The sequence below is a fragment of the Odontesthes bonariensis genome, chromosome 8 (assembly GCF_027942865.1).
Source record: "Odontesthes bonariensis isolate fOdoBon6 chromosome 8, fOdoBon6.hap1, whole genome shotgun sequence".
Lineage (NCBI taxonomy): Eukaryota > Metazoa > Chordata > Actinopteri > Atheriniformes > Atherinopsidae > Odontesthes > Odontesthes bonariensis.
In genome coordinates, this window is record NC_134513.1 from 17772427 (window position 1) to 17787552 (window position 15126).

The 15126-nt window shown below is 39.8% G+C and overlaps 1 protein-coding gene across 1 annotated transcript in view; it reads left to right on the plus strand.

The window, feature by feature from the left end:
* Nucleotides 1-15126, plus strand: part of sult4a1 (sulfotransferase family 4A, member 1) — a 31599-nt gene that overhangs the window by 1565 nt on the left and 14908 nt on the right. Inside the window, exon 2 of the mRNA XM_075471983.1 lies at nt 13313-13443. Within this exon, the coding sequence (XP_075328098.1) occupies nt 13313-13443 (131 nt within the window). The remainder of the gene's footprint in view (nt 1-13312; nt 13444-15126) is intronic.

The following is a 15126-nucleotide window of genomic DNA, read 5'->3' on the forward strand; positions in this document are numbered from 1 at the left end:
CGCTTTTATTTTATGGGAAGCACTTTGAATTGTTTTGTACATGAAATGTGCTATACAAATAAATTTGATTCGATTTGATTTATCATCTGACAGAATTTGCACAGTAGTATACACTCCACAATCCCCTCATTTAAACGTATATGCAAGTGTAATCTGTAGCTGTTGTCGGTTCACATAAAACCCTGCACTTTAAATGTAAGCTCGGTCATGTCTCTGTCATTTCTTGCCCAGTTTTCATACCCTTTTATCTTTCGCCATTGGCATGTTACAACATAACTTCTAATTTAAGCTACTAACCCAATTATATCACCTATTACAGTAAAGACCTAATTATAATATCTTCTATTACAGTAGAGAAATTCTATCTGAATCCGGATGAAGCAAAACTTCATGTCTTTACGTCTTTGATGCAATTTTAATAAAACTTGACACAAGCCATCTTGACCATGCTGATCTTTGATAACAAACACAGCTGGAGAGCTTGAGGTATAGTAACGGAGAACAGCAACACATTTTTGGTAATGAGGCTACATTCTTAATTAAGACAAGCATTATTTTTTTAGGTGATTCAGAAAAACAAAGAAAACAAACCTTCCAACCTCAGACTAAGGCAATGAGAAGATCCTATGGCTGAGTAGCATCATACAATCTAAACAACCTAGTCTTGCTTACAGGTGATACATAAATGTATGTGAATAACAGACTAGTGGTGACACAAATGTTTGTAGGAGTTTTGTAAGTTACAAGCGATATGCTGCATGAAACAGTGCTCAGCTGGCTACATGCTAACCAGAAATTCCTGGGTATAACCACCAGTCATCTGCTTGAATACGAGTTGAGAGTGCAAAATATTGTTGGTGCGAATGTGCTTAGAGAGTTAGTTAAACTGACGTATGGCTATTTGCAAGCTTAAAGGGAAGAGACGTTCATGCTTAGTTCACTAGACCCCGATAGTCATACATCGTAATTGCGCGTTGTGCTTGAGTCGCTGCCCATCTTTCACCGCAGGCTGAAAACCCATCTCTTCAGGAAACACTACCCTGATCCGTCCTCTTAGGACATCACCTGTTTCGTCCTAGCTCCTTACGCACTTATTTGTTTCCTAATTTGTCTTCCCATTTGTCTAGGTACCTAGCTTACCGCACTTACTCAAGCACTAGTTGTGCTCTTAGCTGTTTGGTTTTGGAAGGAAATGCACTTATGATTTCTTGTGACCTGAAGTTCTTTTGCCTACCGATGTGGAACGCACTTATTGTAAGCCGCTTTGGATAAAAGCGTCTGCAAAATGACCGTAATGTAATGTAATGTGATGCTTGTGTTTCTGTGTTTCCAGAAATTAAGTCAAGCAACTTTTCACTTGGAAGTCTCTTAGTGCTCAAGTGTGTAACAACTGGCATCGTGAGCATTAAGCACAGGCTGTTTAGGAATGCTATCATTCCTTGAGGGAAAAGATCAGAAGCATGGGGTTATTCAGCCATAAAGAACAGACAAATACAAAAATAATGAATACATGCAGTTTCCACACTCACTTTATGCAATTCAGGGTTGAGTGGAAGATTTTGGCGGGCTAGGTCTGGGGCCTATCCCAGCTTCCACCAGGCAAGAGGCAGGGTACAACCTCAACAGGTTGTCTGTCCATCACAGAGGCAACACAGAGACTGATTCATGCTTCTGAACGGTGGGAGAAAGCCAGAGTACACCGAAAACTGTGTGGACTATTGAGTTTACTGATATTCAACCAAACACCAGCCATGCTTTTCTCCGGAACTGGAGAAAAATGAAATAGCCACCATTCCTTGTGCAGCACTTTAAGCTGGATACCTGTGAATGTGAAAGTCCAGTATTTGTGCCCGGTATGTCAGCGAAGCAAAGAATAATTGATTAAAACAGTATTATTCAAGATTTGATAGCAGTTTACTATCTATGTGCTGTTATCTTATGTGCTTCTCAACTTAAGCATAGCTTCTGATATCACACTTGTGGAGATTGACTCTACTTTTATCGTATCTAGGCCAACATCAACATATAGATTTCAGGTAATTCACCTCAGTCGTATTGCAGTACAAAATGTGAAGGAATGTGAGCATTTGTTCAGATATGGGCAAAATGGCGGTCTTTTAGGTCCATTTCAAAGCTAACAGAAGAATATTGCTCAGCCAGGTGATTACAAGCTGCTTGGAGTATAAAAATTGACAAATGGTTTTAGGTCCTCCCTTAGCATCATGATTGCGGTCGCTAGTGCAAGTGTTTCCACCAAGTTCAATGTCATGTAATGTTCAAAAATAACTGATGTCATAACAATGAAGAGCATATTCATATCTTTTTAACCTCTCTTTTTACACTAACTTATAGTGGTCTCATTTTTCTTTGAAGTTCAAACACCTGGTCAACGTGGGGAAACATTAAATGGCAGTACACCATTCAAACTGAAAAAGTTACAATGTGCAAAGGCTTCAGTCCATAGGCTGTATAAATGGAGCAATTTGACTGTTAAAAGTACAGTTTTACTCAGCACAGGGTACTGTAGTATAAACTTGACCTCTCAATGAACTATACTTGTGTTACTTTTTTGCTACATTGCTATGGAAATAGAGGAAACTGGCAAGAAGAGTGGTCTAAAGAAATCAATCATAACACCAATTAATCAGAGAATACATTACTACATTAAATGTATACTCGTGAAGAAAGTTGAGAGGCTGTTTGTTGACATCAAATGAGGCAGTTTAGCCCCATGTCCACTATGCAGTCCGGTACGGGTCGGTTCAGAACGGCTCGCTTATTTCAGTGTTTCCACTGCCACGAAAGCGTACCGGTCCCATGGAACCCGTTACCATTTTCGTAACCCTTCTGCTTGGGGTACCTAGCACACAAGACCGGTTCCAGGCTCTGCCCTCCGTTGGTGGTGAGGAGGCTGGGCAGCGGGAGCTCGATGGCGCTGTGCGAAACAAAAAAGTTTTCCAGCTGATTGCCGCAAAAATGGCAGAGAGTGGTTTCAACCGGACCGCGAGCCAGTGTCGCATTAAGCTGAAGAAGCTTGGAGGTGATTCCAAATTATGGATGCTATTTACGCTTTGGTACGCACTCCGCCCACCCCTGAGGGTCCCCTTTGTACAGTGGGAACGCAAAGCTGACCCTAAAGCCACCCGACCCGTACCGTACCAATACAAAGTGACCCGAACCGTACTGACAGTAGAAACGAGGCTTTATTTACTCTCAACAAATCTTACTTAGCAACAAATCTGCAGACTCACCTGTAAACTTGCTATCCAAGTAAGACAGCAGTAAGACTATATAAGCGAGTCATTATCGAGTGTTTAGCATTATCTGACTGCCTGCTATACTGGAAAAAATCAAAGTCTTACCAAGTATATTTGTCTCCTTTAAAGTCAAAATATCTCATTACACTTAATATCAGACACAACTGCCTAACAAGTACTATTTCAGCCAGATATAGGGACTTGTTTGAAGACAATTCATCTTGAATATCTTGTTAAATGAAAAAGTCTTGAAAACAAATTGTTTTGAGTCACATATTATATGAAACAAGCTTTTTTTTTTTACATTTGAAGAGGTTTTTAAGCTAATTTCAAAATCACTTTTATTTCAAAAATCCTAAATAAAACATAGGATTGGCATGTTAATTTGAGTTTTTAGGTTGTTTAGAGGCCAAGGTAGCTGAAATTCTGTATTTTAGGGCGCCCGTTTTGAAATTCCAAAATGGCCGCCATACAGGTGTCTGTTCAAGTGGCAACATTGGTTTTTGGAATCCCCAAAGTCTGCAGATTCCAAAAATGTATAGGTAAACAAATCCCACAAAAATACATTTTTGTACACAGTGAACCTGAATAAAATATCACATCTTATTTCAAGAAATCGTGACAAGCCGATTTTCACTAGTTCCATTGGCAGATTTTTTTGCTTATTTCAAGCAAAAACGTCTTGTATGTGTTGTATTTTTACTTATTTTTTCCAGTGTATTTACCACTGTCAGCAGTAGCACATCCCTTGCCAGAAGCTTGTCAAAATGCCACTATCAAAAATACAGCATTATTTATAGGGACCATATGTGACTCATGGTACTGTTTCACGAGCAGTGTTGGGTAATATTACTTGTAAAAATAACAAATCAAAGTAATTAGTCATATTACATGAAAAATGACTCGTTGCCAAATATAAACTCTCCTTTGCTAACGCTAACTGTCATGAATGAATTGTTCTTGTGGTAAGGACCTAAATGCTGGACTTTCAGAAGGGTGAGGAGAGGACAGGCAGTAAGATGATGAAAGGCTTTATTAACAAACTAAAAGTGCTGCAGGAGCAAAAAAAACAAAAACTATAAACTGTAGGTTACAAGAACTGACTGAAACTACAGGGAACTCACAGAGAAACACAGGATACACCTACAAAAACTCTGGATAATGACAAGACAATGAACAAGCAAGGAAACAAAAGAACACCAGGAAAATACATAGTGGAGGAACAAAACAAGTGGTGTGGCAATTTGCAATAGAAACCAAGTGTAACCCAGGAAGAAATACAATAGAAACAACATGGGGACAAATTCTACAAAATAAAACAAGAAGCAGGGAAACCAAAGTGCAGAAGAAAACCAAAAAAAACATCAGACAAAGTCAAATACAAAAACTCATAGAACATGACAGCAATTCCTTGTGGACTTTGGTTATAAATTGAAACAATTACCTTTGAATGCGCTGGCTCTACCTCATTACCTGGTCTCTTTTATGGTGTATAATCTGATGCCCTTCAGGCTAATAACAGGAATGAAAGATGCAACGTCTCCTTTAGTTTAGTTTATTTGCCATATTTGTATCAACACAGGGTCAACATGGCAACGGGATGTGTAGGACAAGAATAAACCAAGCCGCTTGGCATATCAATCTGGACTTTAAGTGAATAAACGGAGTCAAACAATATAATAATGTTTACAAGGTGAACTTTCACCAGATAAACTAACTGAGGACTGTTAAAAACAGTTGAAAAAGAAGAGCAGAATTCCTTGTTTTCATTCACAGATATTGCACCGCTCTGCCCTCACACTCAAAAAGTCCTCGCTTGTGTGAAAAGATGTTCTCCGTGACCTAAAGCCCCCTTTTTTTTGCTTTCAAATACAATGTTGCGTGTACAAATGTAACACTCTCCAGTCTGAACCATTCTGCTTGCATTCCTTACACTCACTAAGTCTTCTCTCGTCTGAAGCAAAAATACCAGCGTATAGGGAGCCAGGCACGGTGCTGTCGTCACTGCTTTGACGTGGGAGCATTTGTTTGGATGGCAGACCTTTGGCGGACACTTCTGGATTGCTGATGACGTAATGGAAGCAAATGTAACTAACAGATAACTTTGTTTATTTCTACTTTAATGTGAAGGGTGAACAGTGGTGACAAAGCTACAAGCTTCATGGAGAATGTCACTACCTTTAGTCGTAACATATTCTACATGCAACCAAGCCCCCACTGTAAAGCTAGCATTATCAACCTTAGACAGGTATCAATAAAAAGACAAGTCAACATACAGAATTTTACGCTAATGTTAACAGTTTTTTGTTGTTGTTGTTTTTTTTTATATATATATGCTTATAATATACTGTTGTTCCATGTCCAGACCGATAGGAGGCAACAATGCGCCTGCAGGCCCATATATGCGCAAGCTCACTCGTCACTCAGTCGTGTGCAAGTGCAGATGGGAGAGACTAGAGATGGATACTGTTGCTGCTAAAAAAAAAAAAATGAAAGAAAAAGGAGGGGCTGAGAAGGTGAGAGAAAAATTAGGCAGCTATGGCACGTTTCCACTAGCTCTCTTCGGCTCGGCTTGGCGAGCGTGTTTCTACTAGCGCGCAGTACCTGCAACCGGGTACACTTTTGGTATCACCTCAGCCCTGGTTCCAAGCGAGCCGAAGCGTTACTAAAACGTGACGTCAGCCGACTGCCTTCCACTGATTGGCCAATGAGTGTCGTCACTTTTCAATACTGTTTTGTCTGGCGGCCAGGAGTCTTCTCTGGCTCTCTTCTCTTGCCTTCTGTGCGACACGAGCGCCTCGATGTCCTCCATGCTATCCTCCTCGTATGTCGTTGTTGTTGTTGTTCTGGTCGCGCAGCCGTGTTACGACGACCCCGCCCACGTCGAGGAGGCACGAATTGACACTCGGTTGTAATGGAAACACAACCAAACCGAGCCGTGCCGAGCCGTTATTTCTGGTTGCTACATTTTGATCTATACCCAGAAATGAAACAAAACTATTACAGTTGTTACAGTTGTTTAGCTCTAAAACACAAACATGTCGCAGGCAACATGAATGCAGAAGAAATCCATTTTTAAGATTGCATGGAATAGATTATGTAATACATAAACCCTGTTGTTTTTTTTTTAAATCCATTATTTCGTTTGTTTATTTAGGTAGAACATATGACCCCCACTCCAGCTCTACCCTGCGTTACTTTGAGCACCCCAAGTCAGACAGTCACAGCTTAGAAGTGTTTTTTTCTTACCACCCTCAGAGTAAGACAAAACACCTGACTGTACAAAAAGCATTTACACGCAAAGATGGCACAGACAGAAGATGGCTAACATGCTGTGAAGAGAACCATACACTGTATTGTGCAGTATGTCTAGCATTTGACCAAAAAAATAAATGAAACCAATCCCTACATAAGTGGAATGCAGGACAGGAAACATACTAGTCAAAGAGTGGAGGAACATGAAAGAAGATTAAGGTTAACCCGTGTCTGTGGCTGATGAGTTTTTGCGCATCCGTTGTGGGCTGGTCCGAGTCAAAGTCCAGGGCTGTTTTTTAGTCCTAGTCCGCTACTGGCAGCGCCCTTAGATGTTTTAATAAAACCATCTTGACCATGTGTGCCCGTCTAAGCGGCTTTGCCTCACCACCTCTGCACTGCATCCCCACCAGAGCCACAGCCACAGCCAGTGCCAGCGTCTGTGACTCTGCAGTCAGCACCTGCATGCAGGACCACACTGGAGCCTGCAGGCGTCACTGCTCTTCATGTCTCCGAGGGGGGTGCTCCTCCAGTTTTTTGCTTCCGAAGGGGCCCAGTCAGGTTCTCCTTCTGTTCCTGGTCCTGAGGGGGCCCAGCTGAGCGCTACTCCTGACCATATCTCGGACGATCCCCAGCCAAAGGCACCGCCACAGTTCCTGCCTCTGGTCCAGCGCTGGCTTCTCTTATCCCCGGTCCAAAACGCCCCTCTTCTCCAAACATTTTGAGGCTATTCCTCCAGTCTTACCAAAAACACACCACCTTTAAATATAGATACAGACAGTTCCTCTATTGATCGGAAAGGGAAATAGTTTAGCGTTGTAGCTATAAGTAAGTAGCAGATGCTAGTGAACAATGTTATATATTACTACTAATGATACTACTACTACTACTACTAATAATAATAATAATAATAATAAATCAAATCAAATTTATTTGTAGCACATTTCATGTACAAAACAATTCAAAGTGCTTTACATAAAATAAAAGCATTGCAGCAGTGGAAGAAGCATTAAAAATACATAAAAGAATATAAAGAGAAACAAATAAAATAATTAAAATGATTAAAAACAAGCAACAGTCCAGCTAAATTCAATAATTCAACAATTTAATAATTAATTTTACTTATAGGCACATTTGCTCTCAACATGGCATTACATGATGATACCATTGTTAAAAATAATAAAACCGGGATGAAAACAGTCAAGATAAAATTCCATAAAACCCCAGAATAAAAATACACAAAATGGTTTGAAGGTGCTGTAGTGGTAGGGAGGAGAAAAGGATCACGTGAGGTACACCAGTCTGAACAGGTGGATTTTGAGACTTGAACTTGGGCAGATATGTTGATGTACCAATGTCCAGAGGGAGTGCATTCCAATGTCATAGGGCAGAGCGGCTGAAAGATCTGAGTCCCGTGGTGGACAGATGTGCCAGAGGAGTGGAGAGGAGGGAGGCAGAGGTGGACCTGAGCATATGGGACGAAGTGTATATTTGAAGACGTTCAATTCCATTCAATTTCATTTTATTTATGTAGCACCAAACACAACAAATGTCATCTCAAGGCATTTCAGATATGCAAGCCTATCAGAATCATCATCATCATCATCATCAACTTTATTATATAGCCTTTTAACACAGCCGTGGCTGAAACAAAGTGCTGTACAACACAAAATAAAACAAGGCTTAAAAACACAAGAACAATGTAAAAACAACAATAAACAACAACAATATTAAAATAATAAAAACAATAAAACAACACTAGAAACAGAGTCTCATGCTGGGTTAAAAGCCAGGGAATAAAAATGGGTTTTAAGACGGGTTTTAAAAATGGGCAGTGAAGGGGCTTGTCTGATGTGAAACGGGAGGTCGTTCCACAGTTTCGGACCGGCAGCGGAAAAGGCTCTGTCTCCTCTGAGCTTCCGCTTGGCCCCTCGGTACCTCCAGGAGCAGCTGATCAGCTGACCTGAGGCACCGGGCAGGAGCATAAGCATGGAGCAGCTCAGAGAGGTAAGGCGGGGCGAGTCCATTTAAAGATTTAAAAACAAATAAAAGAATCTTAAAAAGGATTCTAAAATGCACACGCAGCCAGTGGAGGGAGGCTAAAATGGGAGTGATGTGCTCCTTCTTACGTGTTCCAGTCAGGAGGCGAGCGGCAGCATTTTGGACCAACTGGAGACGATAAAGTGCATTGCAGTAATCCAGCCGTGATGTGATGAAGGCGTGGATTACTGTCTCAAAGTGCGTGCGTGCGAGGAAGGGCTTCATCTTTGCCAGCTGCCTAAGATAAAAAAAAGCTGGACTTCACTACTGCACAAATTTGCCGGTCCAATTTAAAATCACTGTCCATCTTAAAACCCAAGTTTGTGACTGTTGGCTTCCTGTATTGCACATCCAGAATCCAATTCATACAATCATAAATCATGAAAGCAAGATATTAAAATCTATACGGAGGCAGACTGGGAGCCAATGAAGCTAGGGGTGATATGTTGTGTGTAGGGGATTCTGGAGATGATACAGGCAGAAGAGTTTTGGACCAATTGAAGTTTATGGAGGAATATTTCGGTTATACCATATAAAAGAGTAGTAGAGTAATCTTGATGAGAGGTGACAGGAATATTGGGATCTCACTAGTATGGCAGTGCTGTTGCGTATGAGTGATAGCCGAAGGCAGAGGTTGAAGTAAGCAAACCAGGTGATGTTATTCATGTATGCGGTAAAGGATGACACCCAGACGCTCAACCTGAGCAGAGGGATGGACAATAGGTAATTATTGTTATCCATTTTTATTATCAATATTGTTACCTAGTTATCAATAGGTTTAAAAAGGGTTAATTTGGCTTGTGTATAGTTCCACAAAATCATTGTTTTTAATTGTTTTTATAACATTTATAAGACTAGTCAGGTGGAACTTTTGTTTTCTTTTTCGGTTTCTGTACATTCTTTTATGGGGGAGCAACATCTGTGACAAAAGACACGGTCCCGCCTAAATTCTTCCTCTTTTTTTCTGATGTTCGGTGAGGAAAGGTGAGCTCCCATTTTGTCACTTATATTTGTCGTTTTATTTTGTCCATGTTGCTCCGTGGATATTTGTGGTTATTTGTGCTAATGTTTGCGTCATTGTAATCGCATCTCTTTTTTCTGATGTTCGGTGAGGAAAGGTTGGAAAATAAAAAGACCTTCGAAAGAGCAGCGGTGTGGTCTCCATTCGTTCTAACCTTAACACAACGCAGAGGTTTCATACCGGTTACATAGGTAATGAAAAACTGTCGGATTTGGAGAGTGTAGATTTGGTACCAATGAGATGAAATTCTGTTATATTTCTATTGAGCTTGTGCAAATTGGGAGAAAAACCCAGTTTGAATATCTTGTAAGCAGCCAAGGAAGGAAGAGTGTGACCAACTGTGGTGAAGCAAGCTGGAGATGTACACGGTGTCATTTTATTCATATGAACATGATTTAACAATTGTACTTGGAGACCCTAGATCTTTTTCAGAAACCTGCCAGTAATGTAACGCAAACACACCAAGAGTGGTACGCAGCATTCAATGTAACGACAGTGAGGAGAGGACAGGTGTGGGCTGTCTGAGTTACAGAATGTAAACGTTCAACCAGAAAGCATTAGGTTAACAAAGTAATGGTGTGACAATAAAATTGATATTTTGATAAATAAAACCAAACTTCTCAGAAGTTGGCGTATGTCACCTTCATTACATAAGTTGTTAGCTATCTAAAGGATCAAATAAATGGATAAATAAACCGTGAGGAATTATTTCTCAGATACTTGCATTTCCCTCATCTGAAGTTCAAACTAATCACTCTTTATGGCTCAGTTTCTTCATTCTAGCCTTGAACTGAACCAAGTTTGTTAAAACAGTCTCTTTAGCTAACTCTTGCTGGAACTACGCTCTTGTATATAGTTTATCCACTGAGCTCTCGTGTCCTCTGATGCTGGTGGTAGATATAAGATGCATGCTTCTCAGTACAGCTCACAGAACATTTTCAGGAGAAGCTGGCTTCATTGGTCTAGCAAGGTGAATTCAAGCAGGCAAGGCTCAGAGGTTGAGGCTTTGCAGAAGAGGTGGAGAATTTTTCATAGTATGTCACCTTCAAAAGGGGAATCAGACTGGTGGAAATCTGTAATCAATAAGCTGAACAATTTTGAATAGGCTCAGTCAGAACAACACTCAGTTTGCTCCTTAGAAATAGGGCTACAGTACGAGTCCTTTTTTGTCCCCTGAGGTACAATCTATACTAATGTACCCCCTAGGGTTAATTATTGGACCTAAAGGTACATATATGTACCTTTTTGAGGGTCCAAAAGGTACATATATGTACTCAAGTGGTAAAAGGTTCATATATGTAACTTTTTTTTCTACATGCTGGCAGTGGCGGTTCTAGGATTTTTCTGAAACAGGGGCCACCATGGGGCCAAATGTAACCTTCAGGGGCCAACAGTGTCACCACCATCTGATATCCAGTGATGACGCTGCTTAAATAAACATCAATTGGCGACAAGGCAATACACGCATTATCCAGCAGGCGGTGAGAAAACATCATAGTCTTACTAAATTAATTTACCAATCATAGCCTCATGGTAAATAGGCTACCAACCTGATTTGGATATTTTGTTCAGTGTATTGCATACTGTAATACATCATACCTACATATTGCAATTTTTTTTAAACTTACTCTTCTACAGTATACTGACAGTAAAGAACATCTACTTCTAGTCTACTATCCAAAAACAAAAAGGAATAATTCAGTATCCCTTTTGAAACTGAAATAAAAAAATCATGAATCAGTAACGTTTGTAATAATTATTTTTTTTAATTCAGTGTGCATTAAGGGCACATAAAACACACAAAACATAAAACATAACAGCTTTTAACTGTATATACAACAACATATTCAATCTCATTCTCCCTCCCTCCCACACACACACACACACACACACACACACACACACACACCTTACTATATTTGTGAGCACCTTCCATTGACTCCAATGCATTTTACTAGCATTCAAAATTAGTGAATGCTGAACTGTGCCCTGACCAAAACAATCCCTAACCCTAACCTGTCAGTAAACAAATGTTTTTGCACTTTTAGTACTTTCATCAACAACAAAACATATTTATAGCAGCTTTTCCTTCTTAGGTTTGTTTAGTCGCTAGTCCTAACAAGGTAGCAAAAACCATGTATACAACTGCTCAATTCCCTTTGACTTTCTTTTCATGCTGTCTGCTGCTATCTCTGCCAAAATCTTAATATTACACAAAACACAAAATCACATATCTTAATGTTAAGCGTTGAACAAGCAGGTCAAAGCTATTGCTATCCTACCAACAAAATAGCAACTTATGACACAAGTGCAGTGGATAACAAGTTTAGAAGCCAACCGTTTTATGTAGTGACAGTTTAATTTAATATAAACCTAAACTTAACAACAAACAAGAAGATTTGACTCACCAAATAACAAAGTCACCTTCTTAAGCTTCCAGCTCGAATTCAAGTAATTAATACGCCATGCACACTAAAACATGAACACTGAAGTAAAGTGCACCATTTGAGATTTAGTACTTTTCTTCTTCTATTCAGTTGTATTGACACAACCAGCGCACTGCCACCCACAGTTTGGGGGTGGAACTGCAGCAGTGATCATTTATTTCTCCACTTGTTTTTCTCGCCTGGTGATTGACAGGACAGGGGCACTTCAGGGGCCAATCAAATTAGAGGCGGGGTCTCGGCCCCTCTGGCCCCGCCTCTAGATCCGCCCGTGCATGCTGGGGTACAATAGACAGTCTGTGTTAGGCTACTTCAGTATAAGGGTACAAAATTGCCACCAGAGGTACAAGATTGGTCTCTGTAAGGTACAAAACTATACCTTCTGAGGGTACTGCCCCAGTGACAAGCCATCATACCCCTAAAGGTACAATTCTGTACTTTATTTTCTGAGAGTGTAGCTCCAGCTACACAGACTTACACTCCCTGTACACACAGCTTCAACAGTTTGACCCCGCACCTCAGTCATGGATCTTAACACAATATCCCCAACATATCCTCCCATATCAGCATATACTCTGACCTCATCATCATTATCAGTTTGCCTCCAGACTAAAGGCCTGTCTGTCTAAAACAGTCAGGTGAAGAAATAACGAGATACTGAACTGGATCAAGGCAGCAGAAGTAAACAAGTGAACACCTTAAGGACCCACTACAGTTTGCTTATCATTCTGGGGATGGTGTTTAAGACGCCATCAAGTAGTTGCTACATGAAGGGACAGAGCAGACTGTACTTCTTAAGGAAGCTTAGGTCCTTAAGTGTTTTCACCAAGATGCTGTATATATCTCTTGTCATCTGCTTTACAGTCATCTGTTTGGGCAGCAGCATAAGAGCCAGTGACTCGAAGAAACTGAACAAACTGAAAAAGAAAGCTGTCTCTGTGCGTGGGATTTAAAACCCCTATGTTGGCATGGAGCCCAAATGTAGACTTTTCTGATTTTTGTTTGAATACAATGTTAAGAAACTGGTCTTTTGATAATAAAAATGACATCTTACATGGAAGTGGTGTTCTGTACTGCTGGACATACCGCATGGAGAGATACAGGGTATGCTTGTGCAAACAATATGCCCAATATTCAGGGAAGGCAATTGTTGACACTCCCTTGATAGGAAACTTTGGCTTGAATTGTGTCTTTCTATACTAAGTGCATCATCTGTGTACTCAGGAATGACTTACTGTGTTCTTTTTCTGCAATTGTATTTCCTAATTGTCCTCTTGCTGGATGTTCTTTTCATGCAGGCACCAGTCTACTTCAGGAAGTAGTTTATCTAGTGAGTCAGGGAGCAGACCCTGATGAGATTGGCCTCATGAACATCGATGAACAGCTGCCTGTTTTAGAATACCCGCAACCTGGGCTGGACATCATCCAGGTACAAAGATGTTACAAACATTGGATTAGTATTTATTAAGTACCATAGACAAGTTTGGACTGATGGAAGCCTGAGCCATCTCAGGCATTTAGATTATGATTTGCTACAACATAGTAAAATGTTGAATACCTGCACATAAGTATGTATGTATTTATCAAAAAGAGGTACTACTGAACCTGACCTCAGCATCATGGTGCATGGTGAGAAACTGGAAGTTGTTCAAGAGTTTAAATACCTTGGTGTAATAATAGATTCACAACTTGGTTTTAGGCAACATGTTAAAGAAACTATAGGTAAAATAAAATTTAACCTAGCTAATTTCAGGTACATTAGGAATAATTTAACCCTTGAGTCAGCTACACTGTATTTTAACGCAATGATCATGTCACATATGTCTTACTGTCTAACTAGTTGGGCATCAGCTAATTACAGAAGAGTATTAGGGCCAAGCATAAGAAAAAATACTAATATTTTGCTTGTCGAGAAAAAAGTCGAAATGTCAAGATTAAAGTTGAATTTTCGAGAAAACGACATGTCGACTTTATTCTCGACAGGCAAAATATAAATATTTTTTCTTATGCCTGGCCCTAATACTCTTCCGTAGCTAATGACTTTATTTTCGACATTAATCTCAACATGGCGACTTTATTCTCGACAGGCAAAATATAAATATTTTTTCTTATGCCTGGCCCTAATACTCTTCCGTAGCTAATGCCACAACCTTAAAAGCCATTAAAATATTATACAAACAAGCACTGAAATTTTTTAGATAGAAAGCCCAAAACATACCATCACTGTAAAAATACTGAAAAAACATAGACTGTTGGACTGGGATAACTATGTTAAATATAATGATTCAGTTTTCTTTACAAACTTCTTCATGGCCTGGCCTGGTAATACACTTCTACAGAAGTGTATTACAAAAAGCACAAACAGGGTTACCAGAGCCAGTTCCAGGGGTGATTGCTCTGTCCCATTTAGGAAGAGCGCTTTTAGTCAGGCTGTATTCTCCCACAGAGCCTCTCACACCTGGAATATAATTCCCAGCACAATTAGAGAATTGCCAACATTAAATTCATTTAGTAAACAGGTAAAATCATGGCTACTGGATAAACAATACTGTCAACATAATTCAATATAGTTGGTACTGGCAGTTGTTCTTAAATTATTGTTGGATTGAACTTTGTATTTGTATTTTGTATCATTTATTTTAAAATGAGTGAGATATCTTCGACTTTTTAATTTTACAATTGTGTGCAATACTTGTTTTTTATTTCTTTTTTAAGGAACATCAAACCTGTCAAGGGACTAAAGATGGAAATTAGCCTTATGGCTACAATCTTGTATATTTTGCATTTTGTTTTAAATGCTAGTAATACATGCTGTCCCTTTGTTAAATAAATAAACTTGAAACTTGAAACTGCCATCGGTATAGCTGGTGGTCGGTGTCAAAGTATGAAAAGAAAACGCCACCGTTGAATGTAAACCTTTTGGGTGATGGAAGCAACCTTTGACTCCAGTAAGAAGCTGTCTCAGAGTGTAATCTAGATTCTGCTATTTGATTTGGAATCATTCCCGCCACTAGCATGTGTTGATATCGAGCTAAAAGCTAAGTTTCACTCCAAATGTAACACAAGGTTGTTGTAAATTTTACTGAAATTTAGTAAACAAAAATGCGGATTG